The sequence below is a fragment of the Podarcis bocagei genome (assembly GCF_964188305.1).
Source record: "Podarcis bocagei genome assembly, chromosome: 17".
Lineage (NCBI taxonomy): Eukaryota > Metazoa > Chordata > Lepidosauria > Squamata > Lacertidae > Podarcis > Podarcis bocagei.
In genome coordinates, this window is record NC_138143.1 from 40,536,446 (window position 1) to 40,563,545 (window position 27,100).

Genomic DNA, 27,100 nt, shown 5'->3' on the forward strand with positions numbered 1-27,100 from the left:
ACAGCAGGGGCCAACATTTCTGGCAATTGTGTCACAAGCAAAGTCCAAAAAACATGACAGTGTCCTTCTAGTGCATGTAGAACACAAATGGGGGGGAAAGCAAAGACAGACCCTCCAAGTATCCCTATTTTCCAGGGACGGTCCCAGATTTACAGAAGCCGTCCCAGTTTCCGATTTGATCCTGGAATGTCCTGCTTTTCCTTGGTTGTTGTTGTTTAGTCATTTAGTCGTGTCCGACTCTTCGTGACCCCCTGGACCAGAGCACGCCAGGCACTCCTGTCTTCCACTGCCTCCCGCAGTTTGGTCAAACTCATGCTGGTAGCTTCGAGAACACTGTCCCACCATCTCGTCCTCTGCCGTCCCCTTCTCCTTGTGCCCTCCATCTTTCCCAACATCAGGGTCTTTTCCAGGGAGTCTTCTCTTCTCATGAGATGGCCAAAGTCTTGGAGCCTCAGCTTCAGGATCTGTCCTTCCAGTGAGCAGTCAGGGCTGATTTCCTTCAGAATGGAGAGGTTGGATCTTCTTGCAGTCCATGGGACTCTCCAGAGTCTCCTCCAGCACCAGAATTCAAAAGCATCCATTCTTCGTTTCCTGCTTGGCAGGGGGTTGGACTCGATGGCCCTTGTGGTCTCTTCCAACTCTATGATTCTATGATTCGGCGATCAGCCTTCTTGATGGTCCAGCTCTCACTTCCATACATCACTACTGCGAAAACCAGAGCTTTAACTATACAGACCTTTGTTGCTTTTCCTTAGGACGTCCCCATTTCCATCAGAAAAATGTTGGGAGTTTCTGCAAAGAGCACAAGCCAAAACCCCTTTAAAAACTATTCCAAAAGCTGCATAGGCAGGGGGAGCGAAACAGTTTCTGGTTCTCAGTGATGCTGTAGAAGCTTTCTAGCAGATGACCATACAATCTATAATCTACATATCTCTATTGCAGTAAGTTTTTTTCTTCCTGGAGGGTGGTTTTGGATTGAGGAAGGTGCCACTAGGAAGTGCAACGAAGTCTGGTTTGCTGCCACTGATGCATAGTGGGGGAAACAGCATGTATTGTGTGCAACAGGAAGACAGGAGAACTTCCCTGTCTCTGATAGTTAGCCGATCCTTCGAACAAGCCCTCGCTGCTGCTGCTGCTTCTGCTGCTACAGAATCTCCACAGCTTCATTTGTATGTTGAACGCAGCCCTGATTTTACAAATACATTACATATTGCTTGTAACACATACTCAGTTGGATTATATTAAAAAGAGAACCAAATACAGAATCATGTGTGCGGCCTTCTTGGACCCCCCCCCCAATAGACTGCAAAGGATCTTTACTGCTTTGTTAATGTATTGCTCCTGGCAGTCAAATGCCGACATTTTGTGAAACTTTGGGCTTGGCCATATTTGAGCTGGATCTCACTTAGAATCCGTGTTGACTCCATTCAAATTTGGCCTCATTAGTCGAAACATGCATGTATTTGCAGTTGAAAAATCAAAACCACTTTCCTCTTTGATCCCTTTCCTCTTTGTTGCTTTAAATGTGTTAATTTTGTACAAACATATGTGTGCAAGGATCAGATGAGCAGCGTACTTCCCCCCCCCCAAGTGTTTGCCTAGGAATTGCACAATAGCACACATCCAGGAATTCCCAACTCAACACAAGCTTGCACACTCACATTTTATGTTGTCTTAAAATGATGGGCATTTTGCATTCTGAAACAGGAAGTTGGTTGTTGGAGAAATCAATACGGTAATATAGAGTTAAATCAGTAAGAGGAGAGGAAGTGTAGCAGGGAGATCTGGAGAAACCACTGTTTTTCATTATTGCACAAATCTGATTTTTAGAAAAATGGTTGTGGTTTCTGAAGCTCATTTGAAATCTTAAAAAAATAATAATGGTATAAGCACTGATAACTGGGAAACATTGGCCTGCAAGGGCTGCAATTGGAGATCAGCCTATACCAAAGGTGTTAAGTTGTGGGTGAACATATCAGACAACCAGCGATTCTTCAAACAGCTCTTGTTAATTCAGAGGCCAGAACTGAACTGAATTGAAGAGCTCAGTCAGCCTGCTTATATAGAGCTCCAGAACAACGTAACTGTAACAACTTTCTAAAACTATCCACTGAACGTCACTTTCAATCCTTCATTTGCATACAAACTATCCAATCACTGAACATCACTTTCGATCCTTCATTTGCATAACTATCTACAGTATCCCCCTGCTGGCCCAGGGTGGGAACTTCAGTGCATAACAAAAGGTGTCATGTGTTATGTATTTAATGGTACAGTGGTACCTCGGTTTACGAACTTAATCCATTCCAGAAGTCCAAAACCATTCTTAAACCAAGGCGCGCTTTCCCTAATGAGGCCTCCCACCGCCAGTGCCCTTCCACCATTCGAATTCCATTCTTAGACCAAGGTAAAGTTTGCAAACCGGGACACTACTTTCAGTTTTGTGGCGTTTGTAAACCAAATTGTTCTTAAACCGAACTGTTTTTAAACCGAGGTACCACTGTATGTGTTTGCCTGAGCTTGAGTCTGGACTAAGGATTCTGAGCTCCTGTGTTCTGATTCATTACATGATATCCAATCACAGAACATTTCAGGATTTGGGCCTCTGCCATTGGCTCTTAAACTCTGACTCCTGATTCGCAGCTTGGAAGTTTAGACAGCCAATAACGTAGGGAGTGGGAGTGGCCCGTGCCTTCAGAAAAGTAAGCAGTTGCTTTATCCCTGTTGTCCAGTTCTGTTAGTTCATTAACGGTTCTTGCTGTTATCACTGTTATCTTGCCTCGTGGGAACCCACCTACACTTCATGATGGACTTTGAAGAAGCACAAACTCAGGGCGAAAAAAGGAGAAACAAGCTAAGAGGAAGGCACGTTTGGCAAACCTTCACCATGATCAACTCCCAGCCGAAAACCTATGTCCCCACTGTGGAAGGACGTGTGGATCCAGAACTGGCCTCCACAGTCACTTACAGACTCACTGTTAAGACTGTGTTCATGGAGACATAACTGGTGTTATGTCCCTGGGGGAAAAGAGACACTTGGAGGGTCTGGAAAATCCGTATTACTGGGTCCAGCTTTGGGGGGGTATAAGCACTCAGACCTTTCCCCCACACCCTCTGCTGACTCCTGCAGTGGTCACATATTACACACACACACACCCATTTCACAGATTCATAGAATCATAGAATCATAGAGTTGGAAGAGACCACAAGGGCCATCGAGTCCAACCCCCTGCCAAGCAGGAAACACCATCAGAGCACTCCTGACATATGGTTGTCAAGCCTCTGCTTAAAGACCTCCAAAGCAGGAGACTCCACCACACTCCTTGGCAGCAAATTCCAGATTGTTTCCCTTTCCTTTGTAACCTCCCAGTTGCTCCACCATTTGTTCTGAAGCTCAGGCACCATCTGTGTCTTTAAAAGTACATTGTGCTGAAAGAAGAAGTGGCAAAAGACTATTGCTTTTCCAACTTCCTCCTCCAACAATATATACTTTTCAAGATGGAGACCCCATAACAAACTGAGCAGTCAGTCAGTAGGATGCTGGGAGATTTGGCAGGCACCGGAGGAAGCCTTCAAGGTCGCATGCCTTAACCGGAGCTGTATAAAATGGTGACATAGCTGGAAAGGTACTTTTTAAAAAGGAAATTCAAGAAATCCGGGGTTATGTGTTGGGATACTACATGTGCAAAATAGAGCTGTAGCAGCAGCTGTTTAAATAAACACCAGGGTCAGGATCCTCGGAATTAATGACTAAGCAAGCTGGGATTTTCCCCATCTGGGCTCAATAACTTGGAGAAAACAAAGACACAGTTTCAGGATCTAAAGCTTTTCTACCAAAACAGTAACATTCTTTCCTCATTTAAAAAAAAATAAATTGAAAATCCCCAGATTTCTGCATCTTAGAAATTCCTTTGGAGGAGGAGAGCTATCCCAAAGCACTGAATTCAGGGAGTGGCAAAGAGGAAGGGAAGGCTTGAAGGAGTTTCCAAAGAGGAGGGACAGAAGGACTGAAAGGTCGCGAGGAACTCAAGGGAGATCGATGTGCAGGGAAGTTATGTCCCTGCACTTCCCATTAGCCATTTGTTCTCAGGCTCTTCTGGGGTGTCATAAAGTTTTGAGTCCTGACTTCCTTTTTCTAAACAGAAAGCTGAAAAATGCATACCACTCTGCCTCCTTTTTACCTGGGATAAATGATTTTTATGTGGTGGGTGGGTGGGTGTGACCACAAGGTAGGCCAACCCTACGGACCAGGTATTATTATTATTATTATTATTATTATTATTATTATTATTATTATTATTATACTGCCCTATACCCTAGGGCAGTTCACAGAATAAAATGAAGATATAAAACCATAAAACACATCATAAAAACAACAAGCTAATACCCCCCCCCAAAAAAAACCCACACATTTTAAAAGGGCATAGGATGTATAGGCATAGGCTGAAAAGTGGGAAAGAAATTGATCTGCTATCCCCCCAAAAAACTAATAACTACCAGCTGGTTGTTGAAACCCAGAGTTTTGTAGGGAAACGGTGATTACTGAATGACCACGTGACTTAATAAGAGACATGTGGGGAGCTGAAGCCTCCTAGAGTTTGTGCTTTGTGTAGACACACAGTTTGTTGTCCTGGGGTGAGAACACTTTTGGGATTATTTTCCAAGAATCTTTCCCAGTTTGGTCCTTTTCAGATGTTTTGGACTGCACTGTCCATCACCCCAGACAGCATGTGCCCTGTCACGGTTCTGTTGACCATCTGTCATTCTCAGGATGAAGGTCGGGCTTTAACTGCTCTGCAAACAGTGCTCCAAATGCCGCCCTTTACTTTTGGCCACTGAAGTGAATGGCAGCCCTTATGTTATGTGGCAGAAAGAAAAGGGGTGCGTTCAGGGTGACGCCTTAACCCCATCTTTGCTCCTGTTGACCCCCACTTACTCAAAACACAACAGTCCCTCCAACTGCATTGCCAAACCTGTGTACAGAGATACCTTGGTTGTTGAACTTAATCTATTCTGGGAGTCCGTTCAACTCCCAGAACCATTTGAAAACCAAGGTGAGGCTTCTGATTGGCTGAAGGAGCTTCCTGCACTCGATCAGAAGCTGCAGAAGTTATGCTGGAAGTTCGGCTTCCAAAAAATGTTTGCAAACCGGAATACTAACCGTATTTTTCTCTCTATAGGACCGCACCAGACCACAAGACGCACCTAGTTTTTGGAGGAGGAAAACAAGAAAAAAAATATTCTGAATCTCAGAAGCCAGAACAGCAAGAGGGATCACTGTGCAGTGAAAGCAGCAATCCCCCTTGCTGTTCTGGCTTCTGGGATAGCTGCGCAGCCTGCATTTGCTCCATAAGACGCACACACATTTCCCCTTACTTTTTAGGAGGGAAAAAGTGAGTCTTATAGAGCCAAAAATACGGTACTTCTGGGTTTGCGGCATTCGGGAGCCAATTTGTTCGGGAGCCAAGCTGTTTGACAACCAAGGTACCACTGTATTTGCAAAGTCCCATTGTATTTCCTGGGTCATGGCAGGCTGCAAAAGAACATTGGGTTAGCATGACGGCTTTATGTATACAGTGAAAACAGAAAAGCACAGAAGAGTCTTAAAACAGAACCCAAAGTTTTGTTCAGCAGTAATTTTAATATTTGTAGAATGCCATTTTTGTGAGGCAATAAATGCAAATTTACAGTTAGGCAGGAGCATTCTTTGGGGTGCACATGAGATGTGGTTGAGAATCTCTTGGCCAATAGTGGGACAGGTTCTAGAAGTCTGGATTGCACCATCAAGAGTTGGAATAAAAGTATTTCACTAATATAGCTTTATCCAGTAGAGTAGTTGCATTAGGAAAAAAACATCAGCAGATAATTCACTACTAGTCTAGTAGTGAAGTAGGTCCTTTGGAGAAGTATGACTAATAATAACCTTTTTAAAAAAAAAATATAATAAAATTATTAACCAACCAATCAAATCAAATCACATCACATAAATTCCAAATTACAAAGCCGAATTTTAAATTTTGTTGAGGGGACCCATATTTCAAGATCCGAAGGGGGATTCTGATCATCTTCTTGCTACTGCGTTAATGTCCAAATCAGTCCAAACAAAGTACATAATTCTATCCAGTCTTATCTTGCTGTTTCCACATCACATCTTGTTCATATATTTTCTCTTTTTTCTTTATGATCTCTTCTGATAGTCTCCTTAAGCCGATAAACACCAATAATAATCCTGTGTGAATTTTTCCGTTCTTCCAATCCTGAAATCGAGATGGTTTTCATATATCATCGCCTTCATAGATAACATCGCTCTTTCCATCTTTAATTACAGAACTGTCATTCTTAAGTCCCTCTGAGGGGTTTCACCCACAATATAAAAACAGCTCTATTTCTCTATTTCTCCTCCCAGACTTAAGTCCTCCGACAGAACTTCCCAATATGGTGACGGCACTTTTAACTGTGTCATTCCAAAGCCCTTATACATTCCACGCTCCTCTCAAAACATGCTTTGGTTCGAAAGTTTATCTCCACACAGCCTTAAATCCACAGCTTAAGTCCTTAAAATGACATTTCTGACTTGGGGGGGGGGGATTCTTGTTTAATCACATAAAGGAAAGAAAGGAAAGTTTTTTTCCCCTCCCCCATCAGTCCCTTTGCCATACCGAGTCTTGGCGTATCTTCTCATGATTTATACTTGTTCCTCCGACTCGTCTTGTTTTATCAGAGATCTCTTCTGTTAGCAGTCTTTACTCCCCCTCCTTCCTTGAAATATGTGCATTCGCTTCATCCAAATTGTTTCTTTTGAAGTTCTTGCAGCTAGTGGCGCGGATCAGAGATGGCGTCCAGGAGCGCCGAAATCCCACAGGAGGGCATTGTGCCTAGTGCCCCCATCCCCACAAATTCGGGGGTGGTATAGGGCACAGCAGGCAAGGGCAGTTCCCCCCCCCAATCCTGGGGGGGGTAGGGAGGCTATTTACTCCCATCACAGCCTCCAAATTACCTCGTGTGGGTCGGAGAGATGTTATTGTCAGCCATCTTCTGATGCGCCCCTAGTGGCCCCTCGACTAATAATAACCTTTTAAAGGAAGACCAACTGAGCTAAAGCCTGACTCACAGATTCGTGTTTATCATTTGAGTACTGTACACTTGACGACTGTGTGATCATCAGTCACCCTTCAAAAGCAATAAGATGTGAAAGTTCTGTGTGTCATATTAGATCTGTCATGGCTCCATTGAAACATGAAAGTTTGGATGGGGCAGTCACCAAGCGATAAATATGCATGTGTGAATCAGTCCTTCGTTACCCCTTAACCACAAAGAGCCCAGTTTTAGCCTGGGCACAATGTGAAGCCATTATATGTAGCTCTCAGCAGTCCTAACTACCGTATTTTTTGCTCTATAAGACTCACTTTTTCCCTCCCAAAAAGTAAGGGGAAATGTGTGTGCGTCTTATGGAGCGAATGCAGGCTGCGCAGCTATCCCAGAAGCCAGAACAGCGAGAGGGATCGCTGCGCAGCACTCCCTCTTGTTGTTCTACCTTCTGGCTTAGCTGCACAAAGCCTCGTCAGGGCAGAGGGAGCCTTCAACCCGCTGCCCTGAAGAGGCTTCTTGTGGCTATCCCAGAAGCCAGAACAGCGAGAGGGATCACTGCGCAGCGATCCCTCTTGCTGTTCTGGCTTCTGAGATTCAGAATATTTTTTTTCTTGTTTTCCTCCTCCAAAAACTAGGTGCGTCTTGTGGTCTGGTGCGTCTTATAGAGCGAAAAATACGGTAATTTGAATCTGTATTCTGCTCTGTATTCTGCCACTGTATTCTGCTCTGGTCAGACCTCACCTGGAGTACTGTGTCCAGTTCTGGGCACCACAATTCAAGAAGGACACTGACAAACTGGAACGTGTCCAGAGGAGGGCAACCAAAATGGTCAAAGGCCTGGAAACGATGCCTTATGAGGAACGGCTAAGGGAGCTGGGCATGTTTAGCCTGGAGAAGAGGAGGTTAAGGGGTGATATGATAGCCATGTTCAAATATATAAAAGGATGTCACATAGAGGAGGGAGAAAGGTGGTTTTCTGCTGCTCCAGAGAAGCGGACACGGAGCAATGAATCCAAACTACAAGAAAGAAGATTCCACCTAAACATTAGGAAGAACTTCCTGACAGTAAGAGCTGTTTGACAGTGGAATTTGCTGCCAAGGAGTGTGGTGGAGTCTCCTACTTTGGAGGTCTTTAAGCAGAGGCTTGACAACCATATGTCAGGAGTGCTCTGATGGTGTTTCCTGCTTGGCAGGACTCGATGGCCCTTGTGGTCTCTTCCAACTCTATGATTCTATGAATCAAGGCATTTTATTTGTACAGTGGTACCTCGGGTTAAGTACTTAATTTGTTCCGGAGGTCTGTTCTTAACCTGAAACTGTTCTTAACCTGAAGCACCACTTTAGCTAATGGGGCCTCCTGCTGCCGCCGTGCTGCCGCCACACGATTTCTGTTCTCATCCTGAAGCAAAGTTCTTAACCCGAGGTAATATTTCTGGGTTAGCAGAGTCTGTAACCTGAAGCATATGTAACCTGAGGTACCACTGTATTGGGCGGTGGGATTGAGCTCAAAAGTGGTTAGAGATGTTCTACACTTAAACCTCTGGTGTTTGAATGCAATAACCCAGGAATCCCCAAAAGTGAAGTAGGCTTGGCAACATTTGAACTAGCTACGGTAGCTGTGCCTTTAATAGTAGCTTGCAGACATTAACAGGGAATGATTTCCTCCAAACTTTGAAAAGTATCAGCTGCTAATTTTTGTGGGCCATTCTCCTGTTAAAGGCAGAATAAACACACCAGCCTTTTTTTGTTCTTGTTCCTCATCCACTGCCAACATTAGTGTAAAACTCACTGCTAGGTGGCAATGACTTTATTTTAGATGAGTCTAAGAAATGGAGGAGGATGGAAGAATGGAAGCTCTTTTTGGACTATTTAAAGAAATATTATAACGTGATGGATTTGTGAGCAGGATTTGAACTATGAACACCAGAAATGACTAGAGACTATTGTATTATGGCTATGGTATAGAAGAGTGAAGATAAGTTGGGGCAATAAGTATAAAAAACACCACGGAAAATGGGATGGGAAGTTGATAAAACAGAAGAAAAATTATTATGTATGGGAATTTTATGTGAAATTTGTGGAAATTCAATAAAACATATTATAAAAGAAAAAAGAAATGGGGGAGGAGAGGATGTCAGATTCAGGCTTCTCGACCATCCTTTGGAGAATGGAGTTGATCCTGAATATAGTGCCCATGACTATCCCTTGTGACAGCCACCCCTGCCTGACATATTTGGATCCACGGACAACTTCTACAGCTGCCTTATTAACCACAAGAAACTAGCATTCTTCCTAGCACAAGGATGTAATCAAAGGCATACTGTGCTCCTTTGCGGATAGTGACACAGGAATATAATACGTCGTTTCTATCTGTCCATTACTAAAGCAAGTAGTACAGAAATCTTTTAGCGATTATAACATCGACACGGTTTCAAACAAGCTATCATTTATTTGATTGTTATATCAGCCAGCTAAACCTTAGATTGATTAATGAAGAGGATTTGCTAAACCGTCAGTTAAGGTCCTACTTATTCATTCCTGGGAGGGAGCTATGAAACAATACATTGGAGGTGACAGCGGGAGCGGGAGCTTCCATTGAATCGCAACGGAGGCTTACATTCCAATATGTTAATCTGACCCTTGCATTGAGACCCAATCCTTCCCCACTATGCCCTTGATCCAGTCCAGGTAGTTCATGACTTTGGTGTAAAAGCCATAGCCGTTGCCGCAATTGATGCCCCAAGAAACAATCCCTGAGACCACCCAGCGCCTAGTCTGTGGGTCGCGCACAGCAAAAGCCCCCCCACTGTCGCCCTGGCAGGTATCTTTTGTTTCGTGAGGGGAACCTGCACAAAACATGTTCTCTGTGAAGACTGGGTCCCGGCCGTCAATCTTCTGCCCATTCAGCCACTGCTGACAGGATGAACGCCTTGCTACTGGAATCGGTACGTATTTTAGCTTGTAAGCAAGGATGTTCTTCTCTACTCCAAAGCCACTGGCATAACCCATCCATCCTTGAACATAGAAGGTGCTGTTCCCTGGATCCGGGAGACAGATTGGCAGCACGTCAGGCCCAAGTGTCACTGGGTCCTCCAGCTCCAGAAGGGCAATGTCCCCGTCAAAGTTCTCCGGAAGGCCCTGGTTGTACGCTGGGTGGATGTAAACCTTACGGACGGGGCGATTGCCCAGCTTTACGAGTTCCTCCACGTCCGTGTGTCCCAAGAAGACTTGAGTCTTCTTAATCACCTCAGAGAGCTCAGGGCTCTGAGCCATCCGAGATGCACTGCTCAGCTTGGGGTACAAATTGTGCGCTGCGGTCAAGATCCAGCGGTCACCCAGCAATGCCCCGCCTCCACGTCCGGTGGTGTATGTTTTCGCTTGCCATGGGAAGCTGCCTTTTGGCGCCTCTTGGCCATTAATAATCCGTTGGGTTATTTGGATGGGATTGTCCGGTCTTCCACAGACTGCAAGAGAGACAATATGGTCAAGAAAGGCGACAGCCTCCTGCCTTTTCCCATTGCCCACGTGACATCTCCTTATTTTGAATGCTTCCATTCGCTCTTAACAGAACATGTCAGACCTTCCCCACATAATCAGCTTTTCCCCACCAGCATTTGCTCTTATTATTAACACACTTAGCCCAGTACCTGGAGATTCAGGACAGATAAGAGAACATACTCTTCTTAAACAGGGCATTGTTAAACTGTGTCATTCCCCACCATAAGCTGTGTGGCTTTATCCAGTGCTTTTTTTCTGGGAGGGACTCATGGGTACACATACCCCTAAACATTTTGTGACTCTAATGGGAGAAGAAACTAAAATTTTAAGTTTCTTCTCTAGCATGGTGAATCATCAGTTCCGTTGCTAACCCCGATGGCAGCCTTATTTCCTGTCACGGTGTTTCCTGAGTCTCAGATGGAAGCGAGCGTTTAATGTGTGAAGCAGTGTGGAATGTGGATGTGTGGAATCGGGAAGATGTTAGTGCACACAACCTCGTGCCAATGTGGAAGTCACTGTGAGCTGTCAGCTGTGTAATATGAGGTAACGCATGTTCTTTGTACTTTTGTCCATTTACTGTATTTATTTCCCCCGATTTGAACTATAAAATGGTGATTTTCTTGATTCAAAATGAGAGTGCCCTTAAACATTTTTTAGAAGAAGGGGAAAAAAGCACTGGCTTTATCATAGAATTGTAGAGGATAAGGCTATAAATGGCTACTTTTCATGATGGGTAAACTCTAACACCAGGACTAGAGGCAGAATAACATCAAATACTAGTCAATGGTTCATTGATCCTTCTCGCCTCTTCAACGGTGTCCCTCAGCTTTAGCTTTGACTTCTCACCTGAGCTGTGGGCTCCACCCTTACTCACTGCCTCTGCCTTCGGCAGACTGTTCACCTGAAGGAACCTAATCTTCGGGACACTAAGGAACGGAGTGCCTGACACAAAAATCTGTTTCTCCCCCCCCTCCCCACTCCAACAAAATAAATCGCCCATCCCTGGCAAAGATCCCTTTTAACCAGGAATTGCTTGAACCTCAGAACCTCAGGGCACAGAGAACGTGCTTCACCATCAGGCTGTTGTCTCTCTGTTTTCGATCCCATCTTTTCTCCCTCCTCTCCCTTAACCTCATGTTCTATCTTGCTCTTTTCTGCAGTGTTTGCCTGGTTTGTTTGTTTTTAGACAACATGAGGAGGAGGATGGAAGAGTGCCGATTACCTGGCAGGCACACAGGGATGTCCTCGTGGTCATCTTGGTCCACCCAAGACCCCTTAGCAGAGCAGGTATATATATCTGAGGAAGGAAACCAGAATAATGAGAGCACAGTCTGAATAAACTTTGCTTGCTTAAACACCTTGGTTTTTTGGCTCTGTAAGGGCACAGGCTGGGATGGAAGGAGCCATTCTTGGAAGGAACAGTTCTCTCAGTTTCTCATTTTTTCCAATCACAAATTCAGTTCTCTCTCCACATACCTGCAGCAACTTGTGATTATTATTATTTTTCAGCTCCCAAAGACCCAGCAGTTGTACTGCTTCTCTTGCCTTAACTACTTTCCCACCTTTATTGTGTCTTTAATGCAGAATAGCATTAACCCCCACCCCAGAACTGACCCATTTCTGCTTTTGCAGCTTCTGCCACACAGTACCATACTTTTCCATCTATAAGACGCCCCCATGTATAAGATGCCCCCTATTTTGGGGGACTCAAATTTAAGAAAATTGGGGGGGGGAGATGGCACCGAGTTGTTGAGCTTTTTTAAGGAGGGATTGCCAAAAATAGCTCACCCGCACACGTCACAAAATCCACCTCCCTTCTGTCCCATCACCAGCAAAAGCTACCAATCACCCACACAAATGCCCGAGCGTCAGCCAATCAACATCACCCATTGACGCAGCAACCAATAACACGCACAATAGCTGCTGACAGCTGCGGCAGGAACCAATCAAACGTCCACCCTATGCACTACCCATGTATAAGACGACCCCCACTTTTTAGCATGATTTTTAAATTTTTAAAAAATAGTCTTAAAAACGGAAAAGTACAGTAAGTACAGTAATGCCAGAGCTACACCCTGTGCTGCTGCCCTAATGTGATCATGCAGACTTTGTGAGGCAATTATTTTCCATGCGCAGATGCCACAAAAGTGGAATCCCGTAGTGACATGGCTGTGAACATGGCTGAGAGGCCCCTCGTGGAATGGAGGGGAATTCCTGCATCCGCACTTCACCTTTAAAGCACATTCAAAGTGTTAAGGTGTGGGTGAACATATCAGACGACACAGCGATTCTTCAACAGCTCTTGTTTATTCACAGGCCAGGACAGAACTGAACTGAACTGAAGGGTTCAGTCAGCCTGCTTATATAGAGCTCCAGTACAACGTTACTGTAGCAACTTTCTAAAACTATCCAATCACTGAATGTCACTTTCGATCCTTCATTTGCATAACTATCTACAGTATCCCCCTGCTGGCCCAGGGTGAGAACTTCAGTACATAACACAAAGCACATTCTTTCCCGGGAACCGTAGCTTTACCTGTCACAGGTATACAATTCTCAGCAATGCTTAAAAGACAGAATGGGAAAGGATTGGGACTGAGGGGGGCACAGTTTGTGCTGAGCAGGACTCACCTCCTCCATTACTGAAAAGGCGGTAATAGCGTTCTTTGCAGCTGTACTTGACAACTGACAGGTAGTCGTTTTTGTTTGGCTGGGACTCATAGCTGAAGTCCCCATTGGTCAGGCTTTTCGGTTCGCCGCAGTTCACAACTATGAGACAAATTCGACAAATAAATGAAGGGGAGGAAATATTTCTTTCAGGAATCCTTTCAAAGTCCAGCCGGGTCACAATCATTCAGTGGTGATTTCCTGCTACCAGTTGCCTACTAAAAAAACCCCCACACCCCTCAAGATGGCTTCCCACCCATGGCGAAATGATTACAGACCCTCCAAGCACCCCTATTTTCCAGGGACAGTCCCAGATTTACAGGTGCCATCCCAGTTTCTGATTTGATCCCAGAATGTCCAGCTTTTCCTTAGGAACAAGAGTCTCCTAGCAATTATCAGCATCCTTCACAAAACCTTCCCTCTGGGGGAAGAAGCCACGACTGCTTAAAGAGATTTGATGCTGCTTCCAAGGTTGAGTGCAGAAGGGGCCTAGACCTTTGGAACAGGCCTAGCCCTAGATGTTTTGGCATTTGAAGGCTGCCCCCCCACCCCATCCCTCTAGCAACTAAATGACCTTAAAATAAATGAATAAAATCATTGGCAACTTGCCATCTTTTAATAGTACTGTATTTTTCGCTCTATAAGATGCACTTTTCCGCTCCTAAAAAGTAAGGGGAAATGTGTGTGCGTCTTATGGAGCGAATGCAGGCGGGAGGCTCTGCTCAGCGCTCCCTTTAAAGAATATTTTTTTCCTTGCATTCCCCCTCTAAAAACTAGGTGCGTCTTATGGTAAGAAATGCGGCACTTCAGATCTGTGGCTAGCCACTCACTTGCACATCGGGGCATAGGGCGGTGCCACGTCCCATCCTTTTGGCAGACAGCGGTGAAGGATTTCAGTGGCTTGTCGCCCTGCTCAAAAACAAAAAGGCAGAGGACAAAGAGGGAACATTTTATCATATGTGGTGGGATTGTAAGGTAATTAAAAAAAATTGAGAAATGATATAGAACGAATTGAAGAAAATGTTCCATTTAACATTTGTTAAAAAACCTGACGCATTTCTGTTAGGGATTGTAGGGAAAGATCTGCCAAAAAAGCTGAAAAACATCTTCATGTATGCGACAACGGCCACGAGAATTTTAATAGCACATCCTGTAGAAATCGACCAGCTATATTTTATCTGCACAATCAGAATGAATTTCAGGAACCAAAATGCGTTTTTTGTGCAGCCTGAGCAGGAGAAGTGGACGATGTCATAGCTAATTGTTGTGTCACTTGACTTCACTTACCCCACCCCCCGCCCTGCTCATAGTTGGGAAGGCTATCCCTGCATTTATGAATTGTCCGTGTCACCATTAAGAAAAAACAGTTGGACTAGGCCAATAGATATGTGGACAGTCCCTGGATCAAGCAGCTTTTCTTCTTTACGTTCTCAAAGCTCTTACCCTGGCTCAAGGTTGCCATCTGAACTAACCAGATGAATCAATCACAGCCAGTCCATCATTTGAAATATAAGAGTGGCAACTATACATTCAGTTTTGGATTAAGGAGCCATTTGGTGCCTAGCTTATATATCTGAATTTCTAACACTGGTCTCAGGTTCTCCTGTCCCCAAACTTCTTATAGCATTACTACTAAACAAAAACCAATTATTTGTACACTTGTTGTTAGTCAAAAGGTTGAGAAGCTATTGAAAAGCAGTGTTTTTTGTTTTGTTTTTAATAGAAAAGACTTGTAACCACTACACAACCCCCCCCCCACCCACCACAGTGAACTTTTCAGCATTCTAGCCCCCGGCACACCTCCATTTTCAGAGAAGTCTGGGAAGGCATAAAAACAGCCTAAGAGGTGAACAGAGTGTCCCTGCGCCACAGAGAGCTCCCTCACATCAGACATAGCTCCAGGAAGGCAAGCTGACAAGCTACAGTTGACAAGAATTATCTTTCTTATTTTGTTTTGTTTTGTTTTGCCTTTCTCCTGACACTTTGCAGCACTCATGAAAACTGATAAAATGAGCAATGTGTTCTAGCTCAGGCTCCTACATATAGTGCTCCTTTGGCTTGGTCAACCTTAGCTGGAGACCAAATTGACAGGAACAGTTTTGCTGCGCCCCGCCTGGGATGGCTTCATGACCCACCTGTTGGATCCTGGCCAGTGGGTGGAAGACCTATATCTTAAGATAGCAAACACTGTTTTAAAAATCTGTTAATTTGTTCAAAATTCTACCTCAGATTCAGGATCACTGGGTGGCAGTTTTTCTTATTTTCATTGTGGATATGTGTGTGTGTGTGTGTGTGTGTTAAGGTACCAAGGGGTTGCTCGAGAGCAAGTAGGCAAATGCCTCCCTGCTCGGCTGTGAAGCCTTGCTTTTGATGCCAAAATAAACTTTCTCTGTGCAGAGCGCCACTCTCCCGTGGCTGGCTCATTCACTGGCAGAATCTGTGAGTGGGTGGCGCTTAAACCTTCCCCAGCAGAGTAGTTTCTTGGAGCCCAATCTGTGCCTCCCCTCTTGGCGCGGAAGCCTACTGCGCAGGGAGGGCGTGGGTAACGGAGAACCTCTCTGCTCCCCACTTTGCTCAGGCAAGGTGTCCTGGCACCGCATCGCCTGCTTCCCACGATCTTTGGGGGCTCTCTGTAATCCACCCGGCTTTTAACCTCTTGCCCCTGAGCCGATGGCAGTTCCCTGACAATATATATATTCTGATGCTCAACTCTGCACAGAATCCACACCCTCTGCCTTGAATACCCTGCTACCCTAGATATCAAGTAAGTGTGGAGGGCGCTGGAGGCTTAGCATGTTTTGGGAAATCCCCTTGGACATGCTTAAAGGAACTCACCATTGCTACTTTAAACCAGCCTTTCCCAACATCTCCCATCATCTCTGCTTTGAGACCAAAACATCTGGAGGGCACCAGGTTGGGGAAATGCGGTTTTAGATCCTGGCAGAGCTGAGTCATAACTGCCAAAACAAATTCTGGGGCTGAACACTGGATCAGTTTCAGGCCTGCTTGTTTGTTCTGCTCTACTTTCGATTTCCCCACTTATTCATGATGCTGGCCAGAAATTATGCAATCGTCACATCTCTTTCTGCCTTAATCAGATCCACAAGTGCTGATGCCTTTGGGAGATAAATATTTGTTGAATCAGATGTTTTTCTTGCCCTGACATATTCCTTAAACTGTTCCTAGGATAAAAACTGGGAGATGTAAAAGGGAAGAGAAGCGTTTAGGAATGGAGGAAAACACACACACACACACACCCAAAGCCTGAGGGATCATGAAGTCATCAGAGGAGGGAAAGGCTTAGAAGGCAGAGAGCTAAAGTAATGGAGAAGCCACTCGATGTACACATTATACCTTTAAAACACATCCAAAGCACATTCTTTCCTTCTCTAAAGGTTTTGAGGTGTTTAATAAGCGTTTACGCTAATGTAATTGAGATTCATGTGTGTAAACCTACTTCTGAGCATCAGCAATTAGCATGTGATGAGTTAATTCACCTGGGCAAAGGTCCAAAGTGTGTGCCAGCCTACGTGTTGATGAAGTCACACAAGGAATCATGCTTGTATGTGCCCTGGAGACCAAGACAGGTTGCAGAACAAAAAGGAGGCTGGTCGTGCTGCCGTAAAGATAAGCTGGCACCATTAGGGGTGCTCCTGCTGTGCGCCCCTTCATTGCAAGGAGTTGGACTAGTTGGTCCCATCCAACTGCAGTTCTGTGTTTCTATGACTGAAGACTAAAGGTTGCATATAAGCAGTGGCGTAGCGTGGGGGGTGCAGGGGGGGCCGGCCGCACCGGGCGCAACATCTGGGGGTTAGGGTTAGGGGGCGGAAATCCACGGGTTAGGGGGCGCAAATTACTTGCCTTGCCCCGGGTGCTGACAACCCACGCTACGCCACTGCATATAAGTGTAAAATAAGCCATATATTATTAAGACACTAGCCTCCATTTTTGCAGTGCCAGATTGCCAAATACACAGAGGAGGCCTTTTAGGGCCTTCGCAACAATGGATCAAAATAATATTGATTTAGCTTATTAAAATTGTTGGTTGGTAAAATAAAAAACGTATTAGGAAATAATTTGCAAGGGGGCTCCTGAGATTTTGACTGCCTAGGGGTCTCTACAGGGTTTAATCCTGCACTGCCATTGTGCCTAGTTTCCCCATAAGAACACAGACACCAATGGAGAGCCAAGACCCCCTGAAATCTTGTGCACTGCTAGGCAGAGATTGGTGTGGCTTGCAACACTGGTGTCAGAAGTGGAGTCTCTTCCTTGCCCTGCTCAAAAAGTTCTGGGCACTGCTGTTTATTAAGGCTTGCTGGGAATTGTAACTCTATGAGGGGCAAACTGGGGTGCCGATAATTCTTTGAGGGGCAAATGTGCTTCAATGTGTCCGCAGCCCTAGATAAATGAGTCCCACCTCCATCAGCCGATATCCAGTCCTGCAGCTGACAATGAAGTAGTCCTGGTATTGATACAATGGCTGTAGGTCTTGAATGATGGTGAACTCATCATTTGGAACAGGCTGTGGGCAAGGGACTCCTGTTGAAGATAAGAGAGGAATGAAGGAAGCGGTGGCAGATGGCTGAGTACCATTTATCTCCGCCTGCTGGATGGGGATACTTTACTTTCTGTGCTGTACCGGATCTTCCACCCACGGCTGTATCCTGAATCATCCGTGTGGAAAAGGACGTCCACCGAAGAGCCATTGGTTTCGATGCTTCCTGGAGACGTTGTGCCACAGAATTCACCAACCTCTTCCCCACCAACTTGGATCTGGGGAGAAGCAGAGAGTTTGGGAGCAAAGGATTTGCTGGCCGTACGAGTGTGAACGCTATTCAGCACTACACTTACTACTACTATTACTAATAATTTATTTGTACCCTGCCCATCTGGCTGGCTCCCAACAGAATAATAATAATAATAATAATAATAAAAATAATAATAATAATGTGATAAAACATCAAACATAAAAAACTTCCCTAAAGAGTGCTGCCTTCTTCTGACGTCTTCTAAACGTCAGATACCGGTAGTTGCTTATTCCTTTGACATCTGATGGGAGGGCATTCCACAGGGCAGGCGCCACTACCAAGAAGGCCCTCTGCCTGGTTCCCGATAGCTTCACTTCTCGCAGTGAGGGGACCACCAGAAGACCCTCGGAGCTGGAGCTTAGTGTCCGGGCTGAACAATGGTATTTGCGAATATATTAGCTATTTCAAAAACACTCTAATGATTTCTCTTTCCAAAAGAAGTCCAGCCTGCGGGGAAGGTGGCAATGAACATACAGAACAACATTCTCGGTCTATTCAAAAAACGGCTTTCAAGAAAAGAGCAGGACTTCTTTATTCCACATGCTGAGAACTAGATACTTCAAAGATAGATTGCAGATGTTTGTACATTTTGGAGCATCCCTCTTTCCTCATTTATGATCCATTTGGAGCAAGCAGGGCTGGGTGGGGGGTACAGTGGTCTACAATACCTTGAGCTGGTCATAAGGACAGCGGACTTGCTGGTGATCATCAATTTCGAAAGGCTCCAGGAATTTGAGTGTGATGATCAGGCCTGCCTCCACTCGTATGCTGTAGTTACAGCGCAAATCGGCTGGGTAGGGTTGAGGGTAACCAGGGCTTGACAAGTACCCAGATTGCTCCGTGAACAGTTCGTTGCTGCAATTCACTGCAGGGCAAGGAAGCAGAATAAGGTTTGCTGAAAGCCAGGGACCCACAAGGCATCCTTTCCTTATAGGTGGTCCATTTTTCTCTCTTTCACCACACTATTCAACTGGAAGAATGATCGGTCCCTGTTCTGTAGCCACAATTTCTAACACAGACTAAGCCGCTTCTGGCGAACCAGAGCAGCGCATGGAAATGCCGTTTACCTTCCCGCCGGAGCAGTACCTATTTATCTACTTGCACCTTGATGTGCTTTCGAACTGCTAGGTTGGCAGGAGCAGGGACCGAGCAACGGGAGCTCACCCCGTCGCGGGGATTCGAGCCGCCGACCTTCTGATCGGCAAGCCCAAGAGGCTCTGTGGTTTAACCCACAGCGCCACCCGTGTCCCTTAACACAGATTATAGACCTCACCTATATCAACACGGATTGAAAGTGCAGGAAAAGCTCCCCTTTTGTCGCTCCGATGACCCATACTGTGAATGCAACAGATTAAATGGGATTATGAAGGTAGCTAATCCATACTCAGTTTTATCTTCAGTATGGAGCACATGGCTAAAACAGGAATGTCGAGCATTTGTGCAGCATTTGCCATGTTCAAAATACTTCACATGCTATGATTACAGTAATCTTTACATCCACACTGTAGCAAAAACCACTACCATTTTCTATACATTGCAGGTGTGAGACTGAGGCCAAGAGAGAGTGGCTTACTTAAGAAAATGATAATAATAATAATAATAATAATAATAATAATAATAATAATAATAATAATAATGTCCCACCCATTTTGCTGGGTTTCCCCAGCCACTCTGGGCAGTTTCCAGCACATATAAACACGTAATAAAACATTCCCAATACAGGCAAGTTTTTAATGTTCAACGTTTTCTTCTGTTTTTATATGATTAGTCTTGAACGGCTGACATCTTGGACCACAGCTTTCCATAAGCACTATAATGCAGCAGCCCTCCGTATTCTCACCCATTAGCTTTCTGCAATACTATACACACAATAACTTTACAGCGTGCATTCAAAGCACACTGTTTCCCTCAAAGACTTCTGGGCACTGTTGGTTAAAGGTTGCCGGGAAGTGTGACACTGTGAGGCCTCAGCGACAGTGCCCAGAATCCTTTGCAGAGGGAAATGTGCTTCAAATGTGTTTCAGAGGTATAGTGTGCATACAGCCTGGCTCGTCCTCTTACCTTTACAGGAATGTTGGTCACTCTGGAGACGGTAGCCGGGCTGACAAGAGCAGAAGTAGCCCCCTATGTAGTTGTGGCAGAAGTGCTGGCACCGAGGTGCGCCATCTTCGACGTCGTTTTCAAGGGCGCACTCATCCAAGTCTGGGGATATCCCACAACGAGAGTTAGAAAAGGTTTATACACTAATTTGGCTTAAAGGTTTGCAGGGGGTTAGACTTGATGACCCTCAGAGTCCCTTCTATAATAATAATAATAATAATAATAATAATAATAATAATAATAATAATAATAATTTATTATTTATACCCCGCCCATCTGGCTGGGTTTCCCCAGCCACTCTGGGCGGCTTCCAACAGAACACTAAAATACAATAACCTATTAAACATTAAAAGCTTCCCTAAACTGGGCTGCCTTTAGATGTCTTCTAAAAGTTTGGTAGCTTTTCTCTTTGACATCTGGTGGGAGGGTGTTCCACAGGGTGGGTGCCACCACCGAGAAGGCCCTCTGCCTGGTTCCTTGTAGCTTGGCTTCTAGCAGTGAGGGAACCACCAGAAGGCCCTCGGCGCTGGACCTCAGTGTCCGGGCAGAATGATGGAGGTGGAGACGCTCCTTCTGTGATGCTATGCTCTGTGATTCTAGTCAGACTGACCTTTAACCTTTAGTAAGGTTAAAGCTTACTGGGAATTGATATATAATGAATTGAAAAAAGAAGTTTAAAATAACATTTGTAAAACAAACAAACCCAGAAGCTGTCCTTTGGGGAATTATAGGGACAGAACTACTCAAAGGGTATAGAAATTTATTTATGTATGCGACTACAGCGGCAAGAATGTTATTTGCCCAAAAATGGAAAGAAGTCCTGATGAAAGAAGAATGGATACAAAAACTAATGGAATACGCAGAAATGGCAAAACTTACCAGGAAAAAAAAGAAATCAAGGTAACAAACTTTTAATAAAAGAATGGAAATGGTTTATTGAATATCTACAAACAAACTGTAAACAGAGAAGAACATTGGTGAGATTATTGTAATAACCTGCAGTTTTATAAGAGTATACATTTAAAGTTGATGAACAAATGATTAAGTTAATTTGGAATATGCAGAAAATATTAAAAAATAAATTTAAGGAACTGGAGAAAGAGGGGGAAGGAAGTCAAGTTTCGAAATGTTAAAATGATAGTAAAATTATTGAAATGTATAAAATTGAAAATCATAAATTAAAATTTTAAAACAATTCTAGTCAGACTGAAGCTGGTTTGGAAAAAAAACCCCACAACAAACAGCAGTGTTTGTCAAGAAACTACAGGATCAGTATGAATTGTGCCTGCTATTGTGTTCATGCAGCTTTGAAAACCAGCAGTGCGAGCACAATGGATGGTAGTCTGAACACACCTGACACAGGGGGGCCACTTTATACTGAGAGACCCCTCCCTACTCACAGCAGTAAGCTTTGTCCATAACTCCCCAGTCAGGCCTCTGCCTGTAAAGTCGTACCTTGGAAGTCAAACTGAAGTCCTTTCAACTTCCAAAACGTTTGGAAACCAAGGTGAGGCTTCCGATTGGCTGCAGGAAGCTCCTGCAACCAGTCGGAAGCTGCAGAACCCGCACCGGACGTTCGGGTTCCAAAGAACATTCGCAAACCGCAACACTCCCTCTCCGGGTTTGCGGCGTTCGGGAACCCAAACGTTCGAGTCGAAAGGCGTTCAACTTCCGAGGTACGGCTGTAGTCACACTGGCATCATTTGCATCAGCCCTGCCAGTCCCCTTCTGCAGAGAATGGAGGCTCTATGCTCACCTACTGCTTGATAATAAGCCTGGAAGCCCTTGTAGAAGACGTTGGTGCCATTTTCTTCATTGGAGAAGTCGGAGTGGAACAGCAGCCGCATTCGGTTCCCAGCCGACAAAATCTCTTTGCCTCTAGGGTGGTTGCCGGTGGTTGAGTCTTGCTGGCCGCAGAACCGGCCTAAGTCTTTCTTGTTGGCTGTGATCTGCCAGAACCCAGTAAGGGGAGGCGAAAGTATTAGAAACAGTGGTCTTAATTGACCAAGATCCAAAGAACCTCATCCCTAGGTCTGCATGCACCCAAACCCAGTGGGTTTCTGGCTTCCATTTCTTAAGCTGTGGTGTCTCTTTGAGGAGGACGCCGTGTTGTGGTGAATTGTTTTTGAAACTGGGGGGTGGGTTAAAAAAAAACAGTGCTGCTGCTATATGTTGGCCTGCGGTTTGAAAAAGAGGAAAAGGCCCTTGGAAGGTAGGTTGTTGACATCCGTCTGTCTCGAGAGACAATGGAGTGCACCTCCATGGGTGAAGTCAAACTGTTGCTTGAGCAACACCAAAGTGACCTCTCCTGGGTGCAAGTCTGGGCAGTGTCGATGGAGGTCCTGGGCTGCCCTGACAAGAAGACCCCCCTCTTGGTCTCGCTGATGTGGTCCAAAGGAAAGCAGAGCAATACGTTTGGCACCAGTTTGGCTACAGGAGTTGCTGGAAGGAGGCTTACAAGGCGCCATCCACTTTGGATTTGTGCAGGGCTTTGTCAGGAGTCCAGGTTCCCAGCTTGATAACACAGTAGGCATAGGTAAAGGGGGATTTATTGCAAAAGCAAACAGATAGCTCTGGCAGCTCTGACAAAGCCTCTAGCATCATTACTCAAGATGACCCTTCTGAAGACTTCTTCCGGCTGCGACAGAAGAAATTGAACTTCTGACTCTTACGTCTCTTGTTTTGCTTCCTATCTAACAGCCCTCCCATTCACAGACTCTTAGGGCTGAGTGGATCAGCTCCAACCTCTTCCTGGGAGCTTTGGCTGTGTTCCCGCCTGCTCTCAGCTACTGTCTTAACAGCCGGTTCGTCAAGGTCAGGAAGAGCCGAAGTCTGCAGCTGCCGGCTCTCTCCTGTCTGACTAACACCTAAGCCTCTCTGTTCCTGGCTGCTTTCTGCAGTTGGCTGCAAATCTTCTCTGGGAGCTGGCTCATTCCTGACAGGTTTACTCCTTAGCCTTTTCTTCTCCTGAAGATGTCCTGCTAGGCAGCAGGGGTTTAGGATCAGAGCTTTCTTTCTCCTAGATGAGCCACCTTCCCAGGTGGATGAGCTCCATCTGCCCCTCACTTCCCTCCTCGGTACATGCAGAAACCGCCTTCTTGAGCGATGGACCCACTATTAGTTTCATCTGTTCAATCCACCAGAACCTGTCTTTGCATGCAGGGGAAGTCCCTAACTCACCACCTACCCTAAGGCTACCAGATTTTTTTTCAATGAATCCAGGGACACTTTTCAACTTCAGTAGGAATGATAGGATTTTGTATGGGGACTGATTTGTAAATCCAGGGACTGTCCCCAGGAAACAGGGACATCTGGTAACCTTAAGCTACCCTCACCTGGTTTAGCCAGCCTGTGGAAGCCATTGCTGGGGTGTGGCTGCTGTCACATGCTGACAGCTTCTAGGAGGTGAGAGCTGAGTGCAGGGTGGGGACCAAAGGAGGACAAACTGCCCCAGAAGGAGTGCATCATGTCCCCCAGCAGAGGTACTAGAGGTAAAGGTAAAGGGACCCCTGACCATTAGGTCCAGTCGTGGCCGACTCTGGGGTTGCGGCGCTCATCTCGCTTTATTGGCCGAGAGAGCCGGCGTACAGCTTCCGGGTCATGTGGCCAGCAGGACTAAGCCGCTTCTGGCGAACCAGAGCAGCGCACGGAAACGCCGTTTACCTTCCCGCCGGAGTGGTACCTATTTATCTACTTGCACTTTGACGTGCTTTCAAACTGCTAGGTGGGCAGAAGCTGGGACCGAGCAATAGGAGCTCACCCCGTCACAGGGATTCGAACCGCCGACCTTCTGATCGGCAAGCCCTAGGCTCTGTGTTTTAGACCACAGCGCCACCCGTGTGGTGAGGTACTGCTCCACCCCTAATACCCCATACACCCTGGGGAGAGAGGGAAACATAATAACAGAGCAGAGACTTGTGGGGCCAAGCTATGCAAAATGGAGATTCAGCCACTTGGAAATGCAGCAATTCCTCTACCACCCCCTCTGCATCCCAGGCTCTGTCCACACACACACCTTGACGTAGTCATAAGTGCAGTCCTCAGATGGCTCCAGATCAAACTGCCAGAAATTCAGCTTCACTCTGAAGCCCTTTGGCACAGAAATGTCCCAGGTACTTTCATTGTTGTTTGGGTACGGCTTGGGGTAATTGGGGGACCTGACCTCCCCAAAGAGCTTCCTTGTGGCTGGCGTGGAATTGACCGCTCCAAAGACGAAAGCTCCCTGCAGAAGGAGGAGTTGGAGGAGTCGGGGGAGCCTGTAAACGCAACGCACACATTTGAGAATAAAGACCAAAAGGAAAAGGAACTTGGTGCTAAAGACCCTCACATTCAGCACTATGAAAAATCTGCTTACGTTGAAATGTTTTTGCATCTGTTTCTGATAGTCACTGGATGGCAAAGGAGCTAGATTGTGATCTTAAGTCATATTAAATATCTGGCTTAGATACTATTCGTGATTTAGATGTTACACCAGGGATTCCCTGTGTAATTTTAATCTTATATGTGTAGCCTTCAGGGCTAAAAATTTGCTTTTTAAAAAAGGGAAAAAATAGATGCTTATATTTAGCAGACTGGTGAATTCTGCTCTCAGTTCTGCACTTGTGCGGTAGTGATGATTGCATAGTCACACTATAAAACAACTCGTTATGTGGGCTAGATATTGAACTGGGTCTTGAATCTTTGAGCACAATTATGGATGTGCTGGGAACTGCACTAAAAAGGGTCCTAATTTTTTTTCTAGAAAAGGCGTAAATCAGCACCCATTAAATGTGAGGTGGCTAGTCTTTGGCAATGCAGGTGTTGTTGGTTTCCAGATCCCATCAACCCCGGCCATTAGCCACGCTGACTAGAGAGTTAAAGACCTGGATCCCTCAGAATTGGCATGACAGCAAGAGAGCATCATGCACTCGGTGGTCCTTGATGGCTATGCACATCTGTTCAGAGACCCTGGAACCAGTGAGGAAGAGTTGCAGGCAGCACTGAGGCCTAGCGAGAAGCCACAATCCTCTTGTGCAGTTCTTAGTTTTGCTTCCACTACTCTCAAGGCAGCAGCTTTTGTTTTTGCTATTTCTCTGAGTATGTTCTGTGCACAGCTCCTGAGACCTGAAGGCCACAAACTTTCTGGAGAAGGGGCTGGGAGGGAAATCATCAGCCATTCGCAAGAACTAAAGGCTTTGGGTCTGTACAACCCCTGCTTTGACTAGTGTGGTTGTGGCTACAAAGCGTCTTGGAAGAACCACCCTGTTGAGATAAGAGAAGCATCTAAATGGTAGTGCCAGCCTCTTCAGGGGGCTACTAGAGCAGACTGAGAACATGCCAGGTTAGAGACATCTTTAGACTAAAGTTGCACTCCTTTAAAGCCGCTCTATAGGTCACTTCCCTGGGGGTTTCCAGTTGAGGTTAATACTGCAAGTGGGCCATGCAGATACAGTGGTACCTCTGGTTACAGACGCTTCAGGTTACAGACTCCACTAACCCAGAAATAGTACCTCGGGTTAAGAACTTTGCTTCAGGATGAGAACAGAAATTGTGTAGCGGTAGTTGGAGGCTCCATTAGCCAAAGTGGTGCTTCAGGTTAAGAACAGTTTCAGGTTAAGAACGGACCTCCAGAACGAATTAAGCTCTTAACCCGAGGTACCACTGTATTGCAAAGGGGGTGTTGGCAATACCTTGTTGTTGTTGTTGTTGTTGTTGTTGTTGTTGTTGTTGTTGTTGTTGTTTCAAACCTTATTGAAATTTCCCCAGAAAGAGTAAATGGGGACAAAATATAGGCTGGCATTTTGATGCCAATGAAGTCGGGTGCACACTGCGAAAAAATCTGCGTGCACAAAGAGCACTCATCCCACAACAAGCACCCATCTGGCAGCTGCCCCAGACACCATGCTTTGTCCATGCATCCAGCGTCATTTGATAATGGAGACACTGTAATATAGTCTTTGGATATTAGATTTGGCCCCAGGCTTTGCCAGAGTAAAGCGAATCCTTTTGCTACCGTTACGCATGCCACCCTCTCCCTTCGCCGCACAGTCAACACTCACATGCTTGCAGACTTGAGTTAACTCTCTTCCTCCCTCCCGTTCTGGTGGTCTGTGCTTGGGAGCAGCAAACAGATTTCAACAACACTTAACCCTGTTAAGCCGTGATTCGGGGAAGTTGGGGCAGACCTTGCTGAGAGGGAGGGAAGGGGGAGATAACTGGTTTCCAAATCAGTTGGGCAAGAGATGTGTTTTCCTTTCTGCTGTGTTCTGCTGCCCTCTGCTGTCCCCACAGAGATGGAGTGATGGACAGAAGCTTTCACAATCAGATTCCAGAGGAGTAAAATTGTTGCACAAACAGTTCAGTTGTGCCTTAACTGCAAAGGTTGTGAGCCTTGCAAAGCTCCAACCCATATCAGATGTGGGAGCGGACAGCCTCAAGCAACACTTTCAGAAAAAACATCTCCGGTGCCTTCACCTCCAAAGAAAATCAAAGCATGGGGAGTGCTCCCCTGAAATGTCTCACTGCTCGGGGAAATGGGGAGCTTGGAAGAACAGAAATACAAGTAACCTCCCTGGGACATGTTAACATGGAGTTCGCCAGTCTTTAGGTAAAAAAGATAAAGGACCCCTGGACAGTTAAGTCCAGTTGCAGGCGACTATGGTGTTGCGGCTCTCATCTCACTTTCAGGCTGAGGGAGCCAGCGTTTGTCTGCAGACAACTTTCCGGGTCATGTGGCCAGCATGACTAAGCCACTTCTGGCACAACGGGACACTGTGACAGAAACGGGAGCACACGGAAACACCGTTTACCTTCCCGCTGCAGAGGCACCTATTTATCTACTTGCACTGGTATGCTTTCGAACTGCTAGGTTGGCAGGAGCTGGGACAGAGCAATGGGAGCTTACCCCGTCGCGGGGATTCGAACCGCTGACCTTCCGATCAACCAGCCCAAGAACCTCA

At 45.6% G+C, this 27,100-nt stretch overlaps 1 protein-coding gene and 1 long non-coding RNA gene across 2 annotated transcripts; both read right to left on the reverse strand.

Annotated features, from left to right (window-relative positions):
• Positions 1–5,621: 5,621 nt before the first annotated feature.
• LOC308577144 lies at positions 5,622–7,374 on the reverse strand. The gene is made up of 2 exons (XR_014003470.1): positions 7,073–7,374; positions 5,622–5,923 (listed from the first exon to the last, which is right to left on the reverse strand). It is a non-coding gene; the product is annotated as an uncharacterized lncRNA (long non-coding RNA).
• Positions 7,375–9,518: 2,144 nt separating this feature from the next.
• C1R (complement C1r) lies at positions 9,519–26,359 on the reverse strand. Its single transcript, XM_081176408.1, has 11 exons — positions 26,201–26,359; positions 24,178–24,418; positions 21,919–22,111; positions 20,124–20,264; positions 18,731–18,927; positions 17,880–18,027; positions 17,672–17,793; positions 14,085–14,163; positions 13,219–13,356; positions 11,810–11,884; positions 9,519–10,553 (listed from the first exon to the last, which is right to left on the reverse strand). Coding segments are annotated over exons 1-11 (2,172 nt in total). The 5' UTR covers positions 26,203–26,359; the 3' UTR covers positions 9,519–9,717.
• Positions 26,360–27,100: the final 741 nt, after the last annotated feature.

What these genes read in the sequence shown, in the direction of transcription:
- C1R (XM_081176408.1), bottom strand. An exon ending in TGACCAACATTCCTGTAAAG is followed by an intron (nt 18,928 to 20,123) that starts GTAAGAGGACGA and finishes CTTGCCCTGCAG; the next exon opens with TGAATTGCAGCAACGAACTG. An exon ending in GATCCGGTACAGCACAGAAA is followed by an intron (nt 17,794 to 17,879) that starts GTAAAGTATCCC and finishes TATCTTCAACAG; the next exon opens with GAGTCCCTTGCCCACAGCCT.